We start from the raw sequence: 19,840 nt of genomic DNA, 5'->3' as shown, positions 1-19,840 counted from the left end.
TGGTGAACTTATTCTTGCCAATTTCTGAGGCAGAAATCCTTTCCCTGCAGGGAAAACTGAGGGAGGGGAGAAGGGTTATCTGAAAAAGTCAGGCATATCTTCACATTCCCATCTTTCCAGATCACAGAAAATATCCATTTCCACGTCCTCCAGCAACACTTCCAGTTTGTGTTGCTCCCTTTCAGCTTGGCTACCGCTCCATGCACCTTTACTGAGGTGATGGTTGTTGTAGTGGCTCACCTATACAGGATGGGCATACAGGTGCATCCATACCTGGATGATTGACTAATCAGAGCCCCCTCACAATGGGAAGGCGAGCATGCTGTACAGCAACAGGTGGTGGATCTCCTCCAGAAGCATGGTTGGATAGTCAACTTCCGAAAAAGCTATAGCTGACTCAGTGCTTAGAATCATAGGTGTCGGAATGGGGGAGGAGGCGCACAGGCACCATGGCCTCCTCCCCCCCATATTGGCGGTAATCTAAAATAATCTAAATCTTAGATTTATATAATGGATCATCCCTAAAGATATAGTGCTTGACTCAGTGTACAATTAAAATAAACACATGATCGTATCTGAACAGAAAGATCAAACAATTTTGCTGGTTGATTGAGAACCTTGACCGAAGGAAAAGATAACTTATGTACATGAGTAGTTCTACAACCCAAAATGTTTGAGGAGTTTAAAGTTAAGGGTATCAGAGAGTCAAATAATCCATTAATAATTTTAAAAACAATACAAGTACATTTAAACTTCTTACCCCGCATGAACCAACACGAGTCATAAGATCCTCCTCACAGCAGTGGCGTACCAAGGGGGGGGGGCGGTGCGCCCCGGGTGCCAGCCCTAAGGGGGTGCTCCCGGCCTTGCCGTTCAGTCCCCCGCCACCCCCAAAGGACCGCTCGCCCCATTGACCTTCCTGCACCACCTGTGAAGCAGCCCGCAGCAGGATCGCGAAGTCAGCATCAGCGATCCCTGTGCTGCTTAGGCGCTGCTTCCTGCGCCGCGATCCCGCCCCTCCTCTGACGTCAGAGGAGGGGCGGGACCATGGCGCAGGAAGCAGCGCAGGGATCGCTGACACTGACTTCGCGATCCTGCTGCGGCTGCTTCATAGGTGGTGCGGGGAGGCCAGGGGGGCGAGCGGTCCTTCCGGGTGGGTCGGGGCATCGGGCCTTCAGGGTGGGGTGGGCGGGCAGGCAGGCAGGCTTTCAAGGGGGAGGGGGTGACAGGCAGGCAGGCAGGCCTTCAAGGGGGGACAGGCCTTCGGAGGGGGGGTGCATACCTTCAAGGGGGGGCAGGCAGGCCTTCAAGGGGGAGACAGGCCTTCAAGGGGGGGAAAGGCAGGCAGGCAGGCCTTCAAGGGGGGACAGGCCTACAAGGGGGGGACAGGCCTACAAGGGGGTGGGAAAGGCCTTCAAGGGGTTGGACAGGCCTTCGGGGGGGTGCAGACCTTCAAGGGAGTGCAGGCCTTCGGGGGGGTGCAGGCCTTCAAGGGGGGACAGGCCTTCAAGGGGGGGAAAGGCAGGCAGGCAGGCCTTCAAGGGGGGACAGGCCTACAAGGGGGGGGAGAAGCTACAAGGGGGTGGGACAGGCCTTCAAGTGGGGGACAGGCCTTCGGGGGGGTGCAGGCCTTCGGGGGGTGCAGACCTTCAAGGGGGGTACAGGCAGGCAGGCCTTCAAGGGGGGGAAAAGCCTACAAGGGGATGGGACAGGCCTTCAAGGGGGGTGCAGGCCTTCAAGGGGGGACAGGCAGACCTTTAAGGGGGGACAGGCCTTTGGGGGAGACCATGATTTAGAAGTACACGGAGGGAAGGGGGTGTTCAAAGAGACGTGCATATGCCAAACTTTGGGGGGGGGGAAGAAATAATGGGTCTGAAAATAGAGGAGAGGGAGAGAGATGATGGACCATGGGATTTAGGGAGGGAAGGAACAGAAAGGGAGAGAAATTGGACACAAGGGATGGTGTGGAGGAGGGATAGAGATACTGGATAGGAGGGTAATTAGGAAAAGAAAGGGAGAGATGGTGGACTCTGGGGTGGTGGGGAAGGAGGGAGAGATGCCGGATGAAAGGGTATTTAAGAAAAGGTGGATCTGTGGAAGGAGATGAAAAAAAGGAAAGATACCAGACTTCCTGGGAAGGGAAGGGAAATGGAAAGGGAGGACAGAGTTGGCAGATGGATGGTTAGCATGCAGAAAGAAGGAGACCCTGGCAAGCAAGTTATCAGAAGAAAACCAGAGCCTTGGACCAACAAGATTTGAAATATAACCAGACAACAAAAGTTAGAAAAATTAATTTTATTTTCTGTTTTGTGATTATAATATGTCAGATTTGAAATGTGTATTCTGCCAGAGCTGGTGTTGGACTGCAAACGTGAGCTAGGATTTAACAGAGAGAGGAAAAGTCCTTTTTGTTTCTTTATTTTATTTACACCACAGCGCCAGTGTGGTTAGGAGAAGCCAAAGGGGGTGAAAAAGCTATAAAACCCACCAGGAGTTTTGAAAAAAATCACCCAACTGGGCAGGAAAATCGAATTGAAAAACCAATTCAATAGGGCTGAATCGAATCAAAAATTTTTTTCCTGTATCTGGTAGCATTAGTTTGCGCTACTGTCTTAGACTTTAGGACCTGGGATTGGGGAGAGATGGCATCCTCAGTACTTTATAATGCAAGTGAAACGAGGATTTGGTCAGACTTTTGAAGGGTCTGCAGAAAAAAAATATTGTATAGGCCGGGGACATGAGACAGCAGGAAATGGGAACTTTTCTTCCTTCTATTTTTGTGAATGGAAAGGCTGAGGATGTCAGAGAGTTCAGTTAAAATATGTGCTTTATAAGAAAATATAATAATGTGTTTTATAAAGTTTATAGCATAGCTGGCCTAACCAGTGAGGTGTTCCTAGTGGTGATGGTGGCAGCGTGTCAATGTGTTGAGAGGAAGAGGTGGTCTGGGAAATTCTGCTGAGCAAACTCCGGGCCCATTTCCACCCCCCAGTTAGTCCACTCCACTCAACTGGTTCACACACTGAGTGGGTCTTTGGGTGTTGTTTTGGGATCTCTTCCAGTGGTTTATCTCCTTCTGGTCCAAGGAAGGAAACTTTGTTATCCTTAGCATTGACCTACAGAATATGTTTGTAACAGCGCTGCTTGTGTGGCATTAGGCTATGTAGTGATCGAAAGAAAAAAACAGACCTTTGCACATTTTTGCACTATATGGTGGGTGTATGAGGAGATTCACATTTCCTGCACAGCTAAGTCCATGTGAAGTTACCTTGTGCTGTATTTGACATCTAGCAAGGTCTCTGTTTGAAAGGAAAGATCTAAACTTAAAAATTAAGTGGCCAGAAGTTATGGTAAAAGCAGATAGTGTAGCTGGTTTTAAGAAAGATTTGGACAAATTCCTGGAGGAAAAGTCCATAATCTGTTATTAAGACATGGGGGAAGTGTCTGCTTGCCCTGGATCGGTAGCATGGAATGTTGCTACTCTTTGGGTTTTGACCAGGTATTAGTGTCCTGGATTGGCTACCATGAGAATGGGCTACTGGGCATGATGGATCATTGGTCTGACCCAGTTAGGCTATTCTTATGTTATGTTCTCATCTGTAGGGGCCTTTGTTTTCACTTCTTATTTTAATGTATTTTTTTTCTGGGAACTTATCAGTGTTTTTTATAATGGGAACAAAAATGGAAGAGAATTAATGTGTGTGGGATGAGGGGGGTAACTAATTTCTTCAGCTAAATAATTCAATCCACTTCAAACAGACATAGGAGAACTCACGCACCATTCACACACCCTCCAACCAAAAACGTCAAAAGAAAAAAACTCAACCTCCTAGCCATTCGAGCTGCAACACTCGACCCCCAACTCTACAACCAATTGACATCGACCACAGACTGCAAAACCTTCAAAAAGAAATAAAAACCCTTCTATTCAAAAAACACATAAAACCGAACTAACACAATCAGAACTGTCCCAAGCATCACCTGCAACTACTCCATATGTACTTCTGATGTCATGACAATTCAGACATAATTTATGTTATGTTATATTTGGAATATAAGAAAATTTTCACTGCCTGTTTCTATTCTGACCATTTATTCTGTTTCATGGTCATTACAAAAAATATTTTTTTACATAGGGGGGGGTGTCAAAAAATGATGGGCCCCGGGTGCCACATACCCTAGGTACGCCACTGCCTCACAGTACCTTCTCCATATACCATCATTGAAAATTATTGGCTCACGTTGGGCTACTTCTTTCACAGTTATGGCTCCTACAATATGGAACTCCTTACCTCTGTATATAAGAGTGGAAAAAAGCTTAACCGAATTTAAGGGAAATTTAAAGACTTACCTTTTCCAAGATGCATATGACTTCTAAATCGATCTTAAACATAGTCAGAGCTGCTCCTCTTCCTATTGTGGTCTCCCCTTTTTTGTATTCTTTACTTTAATTTGTAGTTCTCCCAACTTTCCTGTTTCTGTCAGTCAAGTATTGTTATGTGGATATCTGTCAATTTTGTCTCCTTCTTTTTAATATAATTTGTAAAATGTTTAGAAATCTTGATTTGCGTTTAATCAAAATTTTAATAAACTTGAAACTTGAGTAATGTGCTTGAATTTTGACTTTCCAAAAATTAGTCGTGTCACAGACTCAGTGTTCCCTCTAAGCGGGCGGGTGTTGTGAGCAAACTTTTTTCACTGTGAGCTAAAAATATCGGGCGCCAGCAAGTTATGAGCCAAATAAATATGTTGCTTTCTACCACAGAACTTCCTTACGTTTGTATGGAATCTATCCCCTTTCAACTTTAGAGAGTGCCCTCTCGTTCTCCCTGCCTTAGCTACTAAGTCTATTCCCTTCAGTACCTTGAATGTTTCTATCATGTCCCCTCTCAATCTCCTCTGCTCAAGGGAGAAGAGGCCCAGTTTCTCTAATCTTTCGCTGTACGGCAACTCCTCCAGCCCCTTAACCATTTTAGTTGCTCTTCTCTGGATCCTTTCGAGTAGTACCGTGTCCTTCTTAAAGTACCAGTGCTGGACGCAGTACTCCAGGTGAGGGCGTACCATGGCCCGGTACAGCAGCATGATAACCTTCTCTGTCTCTTCAGTCCAGCATCTGCCCCTTCCATTCACTGTCTGTCTTTCCCTGCCATCTCTCCTCCTGCCCCCCCCCCCCACCCCCCAATTTGGTCTAGCATCCATCATCTTCCTTCTGTTCCCCTCATGGTCTGGCATCTCTATCCTTCCCTCCCCCCTGTGGTTTTTAGCATATCTCTCTTCTCATTTCCTCCACTCAGATCTGATCATTCTCTGCTCTCTCTTCCCTTTTCTTCTCTGGTCTTCCTTCTCTATTTTCTGCCTCCATCTAAATTAAATTCTTTCTTACTATTTAGTCCCGTTTCCCTCTTTTCACTGTGTCTACACACAGCTTGTCACCCCTTTCCCTCACCCCTCCATTATCTTACTATTTTCTTCCCCCTTTATTTATCTCCTCCTTCCATCCAGTATGTGTTCTTTCCCCACTTCCATTCAGCATCTGCTCTCCCTTCTCAACTGACATCCATCTGCCTTCTGCTCTCTCTCCCTTCTTCTCACTTCCATCATCTGTCCCCTTCTCTCTCTCTCTCATCTCCTCCATTCCATCATCTGCCCCTTCTCTCTCTCTCTCTCTCTCCCCCCCCCCCAACTTCCATCATCTGCCCCCCTTCCCCTCACCTTTGTGGGTCACTTTCTTTCCCCTGAGGGTGGCTCATGTCACAGGGGAAGCTTTGGCCGAGCAGAACCGCTTGATTGACAGTGGAACTTACTTGATTGATGTCGATGCTGGGGCCCGTTGCCGTTTGAAGGAAAAAAAAAAAGGTGGAAAAAAGGAACCTATAAAGGCGAGAGGAAGGGAAACCTCCAGGACAGCTGCTTTTTGCCCTCCTTCAGCGGCCCAAGAGTTCAGACCAGCAGCGGCAGCTCTGTATGCTTTTAACTTCGGCACAGAGCTGCCCCTAATCAATAGTTTAGCGCGGTTTCATCAGGCAGCCTCGGGGCCTTTGATAGCCGGCCCGCTTCGATGATGCGATGTGGGCCGGCCTAGCAAAGGCCCCGAGGCTGCCTTATGAAACCGCGCTAAACTATTGATTAGGGGCAGCTCTGTGCCGAAGTTAAAAGCATACACAGCTGCCGCTGCTGGTCTGGAGGTGCGGAGACAAGGCAGGAGGCAAACGCGGTGGAAGGCAGGAGTCCCGGCGAAGGCAGAAGTCCTGGCACAGCGACTACAACAGGAAGTTGCAAGTCAGCTGACGCCGGCCTTTCGTTGCGGCGGGGACCGAATCCTTCGCGGACCGGCAAGATTTTGTTTGCGGACCGGCGGTTGAAGAACTGTGCTCTACACTGTGTGCGCTGTGACGAGAAACTTGTGCGCTGCGAGGTAATATTTTGTGCGCCAGCGCACCCCAGCGCAGCTTAGCGGGAACACAAAGTTCTGTATTAATTATAACCTTTTCTGATTCCCTTTACTTAAACCAACATAGATAGAATTGCAATAGTCCAGCTGAGCTAAAATAACTGACTGGACCAATACTGCAAAATGGTGTTGGTAAAATAAAGGGTGGACAGTTTTCAATGTGCGTAAACTAAAAAAAAAATTCTTTTTTTTTTTTGGTCTTAGTTTATTTATCAAAGTTTTCAATAACAACAGAAAAACATCAAATAGTGGTGTACAAATGTTACATATCACATCAGTAACTGGGATCATACATGGAAACATATCAGTTCAAACAATTAGAAGACAATGATATATAGTCCTTTAAAGCAGACCATTTTTCTTAGGACGAATAGGAAACAGAAGATAGATTTCTCTTAGCTGAGTAACATTCATAGCGATATGTAATACATAATAGGTTCCACCCTCGATGTCTGGCACTGCTTTGGTACATCAGCTATGGTGCAGAATTCTATGTCTTTGCTAAAGAATGAAAGATTAGGTTCTTACCTTGCTAATCTTTCTGTTAGAAGACATAGGATTCTGTACGGCTTGCCCTATGCAGACCCTTGATTCACTTGATTTCTGCCTCAGACATTACTGGTGTCCATCTCGGGACCTTTTCTCTTGTTTCTAAGATTTAGCAGAGACCAAATTACAGAAACATGAGGGCTCCTAGTCCCTTTCTCCTTTAGGGTTTTTTTTATGGCTCCTACTAGTTGCACTTAGCAGGTTGGTTCCTAGTTATTCATGTGCTAAAATTGTTCAGTGTTGGTTGTTAATTGTTGTTAATCATTGTTCTTTTGTCATAAGTTACAGAGCAGAACAGTATATTGTTTGTCGCCATTTCTTCTGTTTCAGTGGAGTTCTATTTCTTTGGTACCAACTGAAGAGGGAGCTGTTCTCCAGTGCAGAAGGGGAGAAGTTCAGAGTTTGCGAGTAATGGGAAGTAACAGCTATGATACAGAATCCTGTCTTCTAAGAGAAAGAAGATTAGCAAATTAAGAACCTAATTTTTCATTTAAAGAACTGAGCAGCCATAAAAGTTAAGTTACAAAGAATGGTTGATGATGAGTGTCTAAATCCTGTTCCCCTTAGGTGTGTGATCATTTCTGCATTGGCACCATTTACTGAAGAAGCACTTGCATCTATTCCATTTAAAATGTCAATGGCACATAGAATTCAGCATGTTCATAAACACACAGATTGGTTCAGGCATATACCTATCTCTATTGCTGACTTGCAGATTTCTGTGAAATTATCAAACTGCAGCATTGCACATTTTCTTATTAATTGCGAAAACACTGGTCCATATGCAGATAATCCAAATGTAAAATCCATCATAATACATACTTGCAATGCTATGTTGGATCTTTTAAGTTCTGTCAAAATCTAGATGTGTGATGGGACATTAAAGGCAGTTCTCATATTATTCTGCCAGCAGCAGCAGCAGCATCAAGGTAAGCCTGCTGCCATCACCCTGCCCCAGAAGCCTCCTCTCTGGAGTGACTTCCTGTTCCCACTTAGGCAGGACACTCCAGAGAGGCAGCTTCCAGGGCAACAGCAGGCTCACCTTGATACTGCTACCGGCCAGGCAGTCAGAAGATTAAATTTTGGCGAGGAGGCAGGTGAGGGACAGGAGAGAGTTATAGGATGAAAAAAAGCACTGTCCTGCATTTGGAAGGGAGGGGGGTGTTGGAGAGAGAGAGAAGAACCCTTGTGGGAGAGGGGTTGAAGAGAGTGAGAGAGAAAAGTACCCGAGGGGGAGGGGGGAATCAGAGGGAGGGAGAGAAGAACCTGAGGGGGGGGGGAGGTTGTGGAGAGAGAGAGAGAGAGAAAAAAAGCACCCAGGGAGTTTGCAGGGAGTAAGTCAGAGAAGAACCCAAGGGGAGGGGGGTTGTGGGGAGAGAGAGAGAGAAAACCACCCAGTGAGTTTGCAGGGAGTGAAACAGAGAAGAACCCATGAGGGGGGGGAAGGTTGTTGAGAGAGAGAGAGAAAAGCACCCGTGGCAGAGGATGGAGGGAGGAAGGGAGAGAACCTGCAGAAAAGCAGGTTGTGGAGAGAGAGAAGCACCCGCAAAGGTGGGGTGGGTTAGGAGGGCAGGAGAGAAAAGTACCTGCAGAAGGGGTGGGGGTTTTGGAGGGAGGGAGAGAAGCACTAAAAGGGTACAGAAGATGGGAAGGGGGACTAAGGAAATGGATGAAAGGTAAGGTGGGGGCGGGGGCAGAGGAGAGACTGGTGGGGGGTGCAGAACAGAGGTGAGACTGGTGGAAGGCAGGGCCAGGTGGGGGTGGGTCATGTGTCCTCTTTTTGGACACAAATATGGTAACCCTAGCTTAGAGAGTATGCAGGGATAGAGCCTTGTGTGCAAGCAGGGTTGTATTTTAAGATTTTGGTACCTACAGGCAAGACCAGACAACACATCTGAAAGGAGTGCATGTGTCTGTTTTAGAAATCCCAGAAATTGGAGAGCTAGGCCATAGTGCCATAGTTGCACCCCTTTAAATCAGGAGCAGGCCTCTCTTTAAGATGGGCATTTGGCACCTTCATAGTTTGCTGTTAGTTGCCTATCGGCTATGTCATACTCAGGGATTGCATGCAAGAACAGAAGTATGGAACAGACAGAAAACCATAGAGGTACAACTTATTAACAGGATGCTACGGCTGGTTCCAACCTTGTGTTAGTATGTCATACACTCTAGCATCTAAAACTAATTCTGGGAACGTATGTTTGTTCTCATAGGTTGACTGTACAGCTCACCAATTCTTCCACTGCCCCTTGGGTTCCATCTTACTCAGTTTGGCTTTCTGGCAGGGGATGGCAAAGGCTTCTGGGGGTGGAGGGTGGGGTAGAATGGATGCTTTTGTTAGCAACTGCAGGTAGTAGAAGTCAAGCTAGGGAAAGAGAGATAGGCTTAAGCCTGATAGACAAGAGGGTATCATAGCCCCTTTTTAGTCAGCTCATTTAAGAAAAGGCAAGGATGAAATACCACAACCATAAGAATATAAGAACTGCTGCTGCTGGGTCAGACCAGTGGTCCATCGTGCCCAGCAGTCCGCTCACACGGCGGCCCTTTGGTCAAAGACCAGTGTTCTAACTGAGACTAGCTTTACTTGCACATGTTCTGGTTCAGCAGGAATCTGTCTATCTTGAATCCCTGGAGGGTGTTTTCCCCTATAACAGCCTCTGGAAGAGTGTTCCAGTTTTCTACCACTCTCTGAAAGTCAACCACGGCAGCCCACAGAGCAAACGCAGCACGCCGCCATCGGCCTCCACAGCACGCTCCCTCCGTCGCAGTCCCGCCCCTGATGTTAGAGGAGGTGCGGGACCGTGCAGAGAGAACGCGCCACAGAGGCCGACGGCAGCCTGCCACGCCACTCATCCTCCTCTACAGAGATACTACAGATAAACCTCACAGCTACAACAGACCCTGTGTAATATAAAAAATAAATTGCTCCCATAATGCATCTTATTAAGACTTGCAAGGAGATGGAGCGGGAGAGAGAATGGCCATGGGTTCAGCTTCTGAAGCAAAAAGATAGGCTGTTGGTACATGGTTGTAAAATGAAAACAAGCAGAAAAAAAATAATAATGTGTTTTCCTTTCATGGGCATGGGCAATGTCGTTAAGATGCTGCCCTCTTTCAAAAGAGTGCATCCTTTTACCAATATTGCTGCCAAAACAAAACTGAAGACTAACCAAAACAGAACAACTAATGCTGCAAGCAGCATGGGAAACAGAACAAACTTTATGGCCTGAAAAGAGCTAGATACCAACAAACACAGGTGACTGTGAATGAAGACTTTGGGAGGAGAATGCTACTTCTTTAAGCTCTTCGAGTGAGGATACGGTTTTGTTATGTTGATCAGGTTTTCTATTCCACCTTTACCTATTCAGTTCAAGGTCGGATTACATTACAAGAGGTTGGGTCAGTTACCCAGGAAGTTACAATGGACAATCTGACATGGACATTCAGTAGAGCTGCTAGTACAATTATTAGCAAGGTTAGGTCATAGTTGCAAATACATAGTTACCAGTTCAAGTAGGTCATTTTTGGCTTATTGTTATGTTCCAGGAGTTGCATTAGACAGTTTAGAAATGGGCATTTACAATTACCATTTCAGTTACTGTATATACTCGAATATAAACCGGGATTTTGGGGCCAAAAAATTGGCCCAAAAATGGGGGTCCTGGTTTATATTCGGGCCAGCGCACCCCTCCCAGAATTATTGCAGGCAGCCGCCAGGTTCTGCACCCTGTCCCCCCCCTCCCTGCCCTTGTACCTCCTCTGCAAATCCCTGGTGGTCCAAAGGTGCAGCGGGCAGAAGCGAGCTTTCTGTGCTCCTGCCCCACTGCTAATCTGCTTGGTGCGCTCCAGCACCACTGCGCTCCTGCTTGGTGCTGCTCAGCGGCTATAAAAAATCAATCTCGCGGCAGCCACCACTGACCAGATTAGCAGTGGGGCAGGATTGCAGAAAGCTCGTTCCTGCCCGCTTCACCTCTGGACCACCAGGGATCGGCAGAGGAGGTACAAGGACAGAGCGGGGGGGGGGGGGAAACAGGGTGCAGAGCCTTGGAGGAAGGGGGGCTAGGTACAGAGCCTGACAGGGAGGGAGGGAGGAAAGAGGGCTGGATGCAGTGCCTGGCAGGAAGGGGGCTGGGTGCAGTGCCTGACAGGGGAGGGAAGGGGGCTGGGTGCAGAGCCTGACAGGGTAGGACACTTGAATATTAAGCTCCCTGACTTTATTCAAGTCAACCATTTTTTTCTCCTTTTTTTGGGGGGGGGGAAATGGGGGGCTCAACTTATATTCGGATCAACTTATATTCAAGAATATATGGTACTTCAGGCTTGGATCCCTATCTTGGTTTAGAAATGCTTTTAAAAGTTTTCTGAACTTGAGATAGTGGTCATAAAATCATAGTGTATGCAGTAGTTGGTTCAAGCATCTTGCTAATTGATATTGTATGGATAAGGTAATTTGCCCAGTAGACTTCATATTATTGCATGCTGAGAATTTTAAGTTGAAAAGATTTCTGGTGGAACATCTGTTGGAGGCACCCTGGAGTAGGAAGGTCAACTCTTGTTAGGTAGTTGGGGGTGTTGTCTGTCAGGATCTTAAAGACAGTGATGCCTAATTTAAACTTTATCCTTGTGGTTATGGGCAGCCAATGTAGTTTCATGTAGTAGGCCTGTAATGTTCCAATTTCCATAATCCATATATGAGTCTTACTGCTTCATTTTGAACTAGTTTTAGATACGATAGCAATGGTTTAGAGCACGGGTCTCAAAGTCCCTCCTTGAGGGCCGCAATCCAGTCGTGTTTTTAGGATTTCCCCAATGACTATGCATGAGATCTATTTGTATGCACTGCTTTCAATGCATAGTCATTGTGGAAATCCTGGAAACCCGACTGGATTGCGGCCCTCATGAAGGGACTTTGAGATCCCTGTTTTAGAGCAAAGAACTAGTGTTACATTACAGCAGGGGTGTCAAAGTCCCTCCTCGAGGGCCGCAATCCAGTCGGGTTTTCAGGATTTCCCCAATGAATATGCATGAGATCTATTAGTATACCATGAAAGCAGTGGATGCAAATAGATCTCATGCATATTCATTGGGGAAATCCTGAAAACCCGACTGGATTGCGGCCCTCAAGGAGAGACTTTGACACCCCTGCATTACAGTAATCTAATTAAAAACATAAGAATTACTATACTGGAACAGACCGAAGGTCCATCAAGCCCAGTATCCTGTTTCCACCAGTGGCCAACCCAGGTCCCAAATACCTAGCTAGATTCCAAGTAGTAAAACAGATGTAATGCTGTTTATCCTAGGAATAAGCAGTGGATTTCTCTAAGCCACTTTAATAATGGCCCATGGACTTTTCTTTTAGGAAATTAGTTGCGATAGGATTAGGAATTGCATTAAGATTCGGAAAGCCTCTGTTTCAAAGTATTTTCTAAAGGATCTTAGCTTTCTTATCAGAAGGAAAGATTGTTTTATTATTGATTGTATGTGGCTCTTCATGGATAAGTGGTTATCAATTCCTACTCCTAAGATTCAGGAGTGTAGTTCTAGATGAAAGTCCTGTCATCTACTTTAATCCTTGGAGTATACACTTCCCCCTCCCCATTTGCAGTTTCAGTAATCGCAATTTCACATATTCGCGATTTTTTGGGGAGGGGGAAAAAAAGAAAAAAAATAACATCCTGAAGTCTTCTCCCCGGCATCCCGGCCTTACCTGGTGGTCTAGCGGGCTTTCGGGGCAGGAGCGATTTTCCTACGCTCCTGCCCCGTGCAGATCGCCATTAGGAAATAGCTGTAGGGAGTTCCCGTCGTAGTCTCGAGAGACTACGGGAACTCACAGCAGCCATTTCCTAATGGCGATCTGCACGGGGCAGGAGCTTAGGAAGATCGCTCCTGCCCCGAAAGCCCACTAGACCACCAGGTAAGGCTGGGAAGGTGGGAGGGAGGCGGAGGTGGGTCAGAGCCGGATATTCGTGGTTTTTCGCCATTCACGGTCCGGCTCTGCCCCATCCCCCGCGAATCTGGAGGGAGAAGTGTAGTATGGATCAGTTGAGGGTCCTAGCCAAAGATAGTTTGAGGTGGTGGGTTAAGGTCCAGTTTTCTATGATGTGGACACATTTTTTTGAGAGTGGCGAGGGTACTGGCTAATGCAACAGTTACAATTAACCTGATTGTTATGTCGTCCGCATAGGTGAAGTATTTTGTGTGAGATCTAGGTTGGCTTCCAAGGTTGAACACCAATTGTGAAAGCGAGGATCCTTGGGGGATTCCACCAGGAGGATGGATGCCAGCTGTCATAAAGTTCACCATCCTTACATACAGCATAGTGATAAGTGGTTAGGAAACCTTGGAACCAGGAGAGGACTGGGCCACTAAATCCGAAATCACTGAAGATCTTGGAGATTTGATCGAAGTCTACTTTGTCAAATGCGCTGCTTAGGTCAAAGTGGATTATGATTTCGCTGTGATCCTTGCTTAAGATAGTTTGTTGCCGTATGTTACTAGTGCTGCGCCCACCATCTTGGTGCTGTGATTTTTCCTGAATCCTAATTGTGAAGGGTGAAGGATATTGAAACATCATAAGTACCATTTAAGTTATTCTGTGACATAGCCTTCCAGCATTTTGATAAATAGGGGGATGGAAATATGGCTTACTAAATTCAAAAATCTATGCCTTAGGATGGGGAGTTGAGGGACCTCAATCCCTTCTGTCTGCTATTGTGTACACTCACACTCAGTTTACAGACAGGGGAAAGAGAAAGCCATTAAATGCACTGGCCAGGTATGGCAGCAGCAGTACTACACAGACACACTCCACTGCTAAAAGGCAGAAGTCAGCTTAAAAGACACCATGTCTACAAACCTGCCTAATCAACTATCCTGTACCTCATTTCCTCTCTGGTTTCAGGTTGGAGATTACCATGAATTTATTATTCAAAAGGACAGTTTCTCAGTCTTTGCAGAGTTGCTGTGGAAACCGTAAGAAAAACAACCAGGCAGACACATCCTCAATGAAGCTTGGGCTTGGGCCACAACCGACAGCTGGAAATCGGCAGCTTTTGGACAGCAGCTGCTGAAATGGAATGGGCTCTTAATACTCCACTAATTTCCAGGAAGACTCAACAGAACCCTGGGGAACAGAAGGCTGAAAATGGCAGGAACTGCATCAATTGGGAGGGGGAAGGGAGGGAGACCCAGGGCTGACCCAACTTAAAGCAGCTGCTTCTAGGGGCAGCAAAGAGCAGCTACAATCAAAGAAAAACAATAGAGCCGGACAGTTGCACAAACTCAAAGAACCATCAGTGCAAAACTGCAGAACAAGTGGGCAATTTTTGATTAGCCTGGATATATGGATTTAGGAATCTGCTCTTATTATTTGTGTCTGTGTCACACCCACATTTAAACGCATATCTTGGAGAGAGGTGGCATATTAGGAGCATGACAGGTTATTCAGGTGGAGGGAGACTGAAGGTTTGTCTAGGGCAGGGGTAGGCAATTCCGGTCCTCAAAAGCAGGAGCCAGGCCAGGTTTTCAAGATATCCACAATGAATATGTATGAGATGGATTTGCATGCACAGCCTGCTTGAGATGCAAATCTATCTCATGCATATTTATTGTGGATATCCTGAAAACCTGACCTGACTCCGGCTCTCGAAGACAGGAATTGCCTACCCCTGGGCTAGGCTAAGGTACCTAAACCCTTGCTTCCCACTATGCCAGGGTGTCAAAGTCCCTCCTCGAGGGCCGCAATCCAGTCGGGTTTTCAGGATTTCCCCAATGAATATGCATGAGATCTATTTGCATGCACTGCTTTCACTGTGTGCTAATAGATCTCATGCATATTCATTGGGGAAATCCTGAAAACCCAACTGGATTGCAGGCCTCGAGGAGGGACGCTGCACTATGCTCACTGTGCAGGTGCAGTACTGAGTTACAAACAGAAGCTTCTGCCCAGCATTGCAGCTCCCTCCCTGCTCTTGTTATCCACAATGGCAGAAGCAATTACAGGTCAAAATAAAACATTGGTAAATCTCCTAGTATGGTCTGCCTTTTAGCACAGTTTATCCAGGGATCTCAAAGTCCCTCCTTGAGGGCCGCAATCCAGTCGGGTTTTCAGGATTTCCCCAATGAATATGCATGAGATCTATGTGCATGCACTGCTTTCAATGCATATTCATTGGAGAAATCCTGAAAACCCGACTGGATTGCGGCCCTCAAGGAGGGACTTTGAGATCCCTGTTTTAGAGCAAAGAACTAGTGTTACATTACAGCAGGGATGTCAAAGTCCCTCCTCGAGGGCCGCAATCCAGTCGGGTTTTCAGGATTTCCCCAATGAATATGCATGAGATCTATGTGCATGCACTGCTTTCAATGCATATTCATTGGGGAAATCCTGAAAATCTGACTGGATTGCGGCCCTCAAGGAGGGACTTTGAGACCCCTGGTTTATACTCAAAAGATGGTTAAGACTCAAATCTAGGGGTTCTTGGGACACACCAAGCCAGTCTGGTTTTCCCGATATCCATAACGAATGTGCATGAGGTAAATTTGCATGCACTGGCTTCATTATATGCAGATCTCTCCTGCATATTCATGGTGGATATCTTGAAAACCTGTCTGGCTAGGTGTGTCCTGAGGACTGGTTGAGAACCCTTGAATAATCAAAATACATCCTTTATATCTATTCCACAAAAAGCTTCAACCTGCTTGTGCGAACCGTTCATTCTGGATCTGTTGACACCTCTTTGAATACCAATCATTTCAATTAAGCATTTCCTTAATTGATTAGTTTCATGTTGCCCTTTAGGAATTTTGGCCCATTCTTCCACACCGAAAAATGTCAGCTCAGCAGCATTTGGAAGTTTCCTTGCATACTCTGCCTGCTTCAGGTCTTGACACCACATCACAATAGTTTAGGCCAGTGGTCTCAAACTCAAACCCTTTGCAGGGCCACATTTTGGATCTGTAGGTACTTGGAGGGCCTCAGAAAAAAATAGTTCATGTCTTATTAAAGAAATGACAGTTTTGCATGAGGTAAAAACTCTATAGTTTATAAATCTTTCCTTTTGGCTAAGTCTTAATAATAATATTGTCATTTATAGCTAAAGAGACATATGATCAAGAAACTGTTTTATTTTACTTTTGTGATTATGATAAACATACCAAGGGCCTCAAAATAGGCAGTGAGTTTGAGACCACTGGTTTAGGCCATCGAAAACATGAAGGGATCGATATGCAGCAGCTCCTACCCCTCTGTGCTATTTACCTCCTTGGCACTACTTGGATAATACTGGGGTGGAACCAATGTCTAGCAGTAGCTAAGTATCCAGGTAAGTTAGGATGCCAAAATAGTCGCCTGTTACTTTTCTAGGGTTCGGCCTAGATAACTTCTGGCAGCTGCCTCATAATCAGTCAGGGCTAGTATCCAGGTACAGCCCAGAAATGAATACGAGAATAGATTTCAATGCCACAGTCAGCATTTGAAGTATACAGGATTAATTAATCGAGGGCCCCTAGGCACACAAGTACACCTGGGCCCCTGCCCCACCCCACCCCACCATGCGCCCAGGCAGAAACAGGAAGCTGCGTCAAAGGGAAGCTTTGGGCAAGCAACACCGCTTGCACAATTACAGTTTCCATTGCCTTTCTTACCCGCGTTGCTTGCTAGTCTTACTTTCCGTCAATGGGGGGGAGGGGGCACATTGCCTATCAGGGTGGGGCCTGTGTTGGCTATCGATGCTGGAGGGGACCGTCACCATTTGTAAAAAACAATGTTGATGCCCTCCTTCATCAGGCCTCCTGACCATTTCGGGCCCTAGGCACATGGCTACTTGGCCTATTGGTTAATCCTGACCTGTATATAGTAGTCTTTCTGGGGGACCCACTTTCAGCTTAGCCTTCAAGCTCACAGATGGATGGCTTGTCATGGTCCTCTACAAGTTTCAACTATAAAACTAGATACTCAGGTGCATGGTGGGGTCGGGGTGGGGGGGCGGGGGGGCAGGGAGCCCAGTGTACTTGTGTGCCTAGGGGCCCTCGATGAATTAATCCTGCCCTGTAGATACTGCCTTCCAAACATTGAATGAAACCCAGAAATTTGGGGGCACATTGATGTGGAACTCCTTATTCTAGCAGTCCAGTGTGTGAATGCATTGCTCTTTAACAAACCTGATGCAGATTAAAATTTTAGAGAAGTGGGTTGGTTTTTTTTTTCTCTAGTCCTTACTATTTATCATTTCTATAGCACTGAAAGGCGTACGCAGCACTGCACATTTAATAGGTCTCTGCTCAGAAGAGCTTACAATCTAATTTGGACAGAGAGACAGGACATCTCAGGCTTGCAGAAGGAATGATATGATGGGTAAAGGTGAGTGAAGAGTTGAAAGCAACTTCAAAAAAGTGGGCTTTTAGTTTGGATTTGAATACCGCTAGAGAAGAAGTATGTTGTACTGCAGTGTTTCTCAACTCGTTCCTGGAATACCTCCTTGCCCGTCAGGTTGTCAGGATATCCACAATGAATATGCATGAAATTAATTTGCATATAATGGAAGCAGTGTATGCAAATCAAGTTTATGCCTAGTCAGTGGCGTACCTAGGGTATGTGGCACCCGGGGCCCATCATTTTTTGACACCCCCCCCCCCTCATGTAAAATTTTTTTTTTTTTTTTTTGCAATAACCATGAAATGGAATAAATGGTCAGAATAGAAACAGGCAGTGAAAATTTTCTTTTTTTTTTTTTTTTTTTTTTTTCAAAGTATTTTTATTGAGAATGGCAAAAGGTCCAGACAAGCAACCATGGTCTGTACAGAAACTTATACATTATCAAAAAGAACACAGAATGAGAGTAACAGCAACAACAAGCATGAACAAGCCTCTCCCAAGAGAAAATTGCCAATGAGAGGCATAGCAATACACAACAAAAGGCCAAAACTTGGGGCAAGCAAACAAATCCCACCCCAGAACCCACAAGAATAATAAGCCGGACTAAACCCTCAGCCATATTTTATAATGAAAAAAACCCCCACAAGCAACAACACCCAGACCGCTCACCAGACACACCAATCCGCACAACAAGCACCCAAGAAACACCCAGCCACCACCCAGACAAAACTACCAGACACACCTACCCCACCAAGCCCAGACCCAACCCCCCCTCCCCAGAGAGTGCAAGCGCAAAGTGGACCGTGAAAAGGGCAGCTGCAGAAGTGGAAAGCCCCAGATAAGTAGGTTAGCTAAAGAAAGCCCACAGATAGAAGAAATCAGGATAACAGAAGTTCCAACAAATGCTCCCACAGAAAATTTTCTTTTATTGAACCTCATTTATGTAACCATTATTCCAAACATAACATAACATAAATTATGTCTGAATTGTCATGACATCAGAAGTACATATGGAGTAGTTGCAGGTGATGCTTGGGACAGTTCTGATTATGTTAGTTTGGTTTTATGTGTTTTTTTAATAGAAGGGTTTTTATTTCTTTTTTTAAGGTTTTGTAGTTTGTGGTCGAGGTCAATAGGTTGTAGAGTTGGGGGTCAAGTGTTGCAGCTCGAATGGCTAGGAGGTTGTCGAACAGTTTTTTTCTTTTGACGTTTTTGGTTGGAGGGTGTGTGAATGGTGCGTGAGTTCTCCTATGTCTGTTTGAAGTGGATTGAATTATTTAGCTGAAGAAATTAGTTACCCCCCCATTCCACACACATTAATTCTCTTCCATTTTTGTTCCCATTATAAAAAAACACTGATAAGTTCCCAGGAAAAAAATACATTAAAATAAGAAGTGAAAACAAAGGCCCCTACAGATGAGAACATAACATAAGAATAGCCTAACTGGGTCACACCAATGGTCCATCATGCCCAGTAGCCCATTCTCATGGTAGCCAATAGTGCTGCCCGATTCAGAGAAAAATATTTCATTCGATCCGATTCACCTTGTTGAATCGATTTTTCGATTAGATTCACTGTTAATGACACCGCTTTTTAAGTTTAAACAAAGTATAACAATAAATTTCACAACAACAATAAATTTCACAAAGTACTTTAAAAAAAAAAAATCACATTTTTCCATTAAAGCAGTTCTGGAGACATTTGCTTGAACAGTCTTTTTTCCCAGTCCATAAGCAAGCAATATGAAAAAGATTTCCTTAATTATCTACTCAAACATTTTTGCTATTTACTTTCATTGTACCTAGACTATTATTCAGTAGAAAAAATTTAGTTTGTTCAATCAAGCAGAACATTCACTCATAGAAGTCCAATGTCCACACAGGATTTGATTGAACAAACAAATTTTTTCTACTGAATAATAGTTTAGGTATACTGAATAGCAAAAATGTTAAAGCCACACAGAAAAGCAGTAAAAGTCAATAGGTTCTCCAAGTGGGAACAACTGAGTGCACCAATCCAGGGCAAGCAGACGCTTCCCCCATGTCTTAATAACAGACAATGGACTTTTCCTCCAGGAATTTGTCCAAACCTTTCTTAAAACCAGCTACGCTATCTACTTTTAACATAACTTCTGGCCACTTCATTTTTAAGCTTAGATCTTTCCTTCCAAACAGAGACCTTGCTAGATGTCAAATACAGCACAAGGTAACTTCACATGGACTTAACTGTGCAGGAAATGAATCTCCTCATACACCCACCATATAGTGCAAAAATGTGCAAAGGTCTGTTTTTTTCTTTCGATCACTACATAGCCTAATGCCACACAAGCAGCGCTGTTACAAACATATTCTGAAGGTCAATGCTAAGGTTGACAAAGTTTCCTTCCTTGGACCAGAAGGAGATACTGACAAACCACTGGAAGAGATTCTAAAACAACTACCCAGAAATAACACCCAAAGAC

At 45.3% G+C, this 19,840-nt stretch overlaps 1 protein-coding gene across 4 annotated transcripts in view; it reads left to right on the top strand.

The window, feature by feature from the left end:
- LOC117365122 (inositol-trisphosphate 3-kinase B-like) overlaps positions 1–14,147 on the top strand; it is a 108,087-nt gene extending 93,940 nt beyond the window's left edge. For 2 of the 4 annotated variants that reach the window (XM_033955103.1, XM_033955102.1), the window contains one exon: positions 13,905–14,147. In XM_033955103.1, the coding sequence (XP_033810994.1) occupies positions 13,905–14,073 (169 nt within the window). In that variant the 3' untranslated portion in view covers positions 14,074–14,147. The remainder of the gene's footprint in view (positions 1–13,904) is intronic. The other 2 variants (XM_033955100.1, XM_033955101.1) reach the window with 2 other exon arrangements.
- The last annotated feature ends 5,693 nt before the right edge of the window (positions 14,148–19,840 follow it).

The sequence above is a fragment of the Geotrypetes seraphini genome, chromosome 8, assembly GCF_902459505.1.
Source record: "Geotrypetes seraphini chromosome 8, aGeoSer1.1, whole genome shotgun sequence".
NCBI lineage: Eukaryota > Metazoa > Chordata > Amphibia > Gymnophiona > Dermophiidae > Geotrypetes > Geotrypetes seraphini.
The sequence above is the reverse complement of the archived record's forward strand: the minus strand, read 5'-3'. Positions and strand labels throughout refer to the sequence as shown.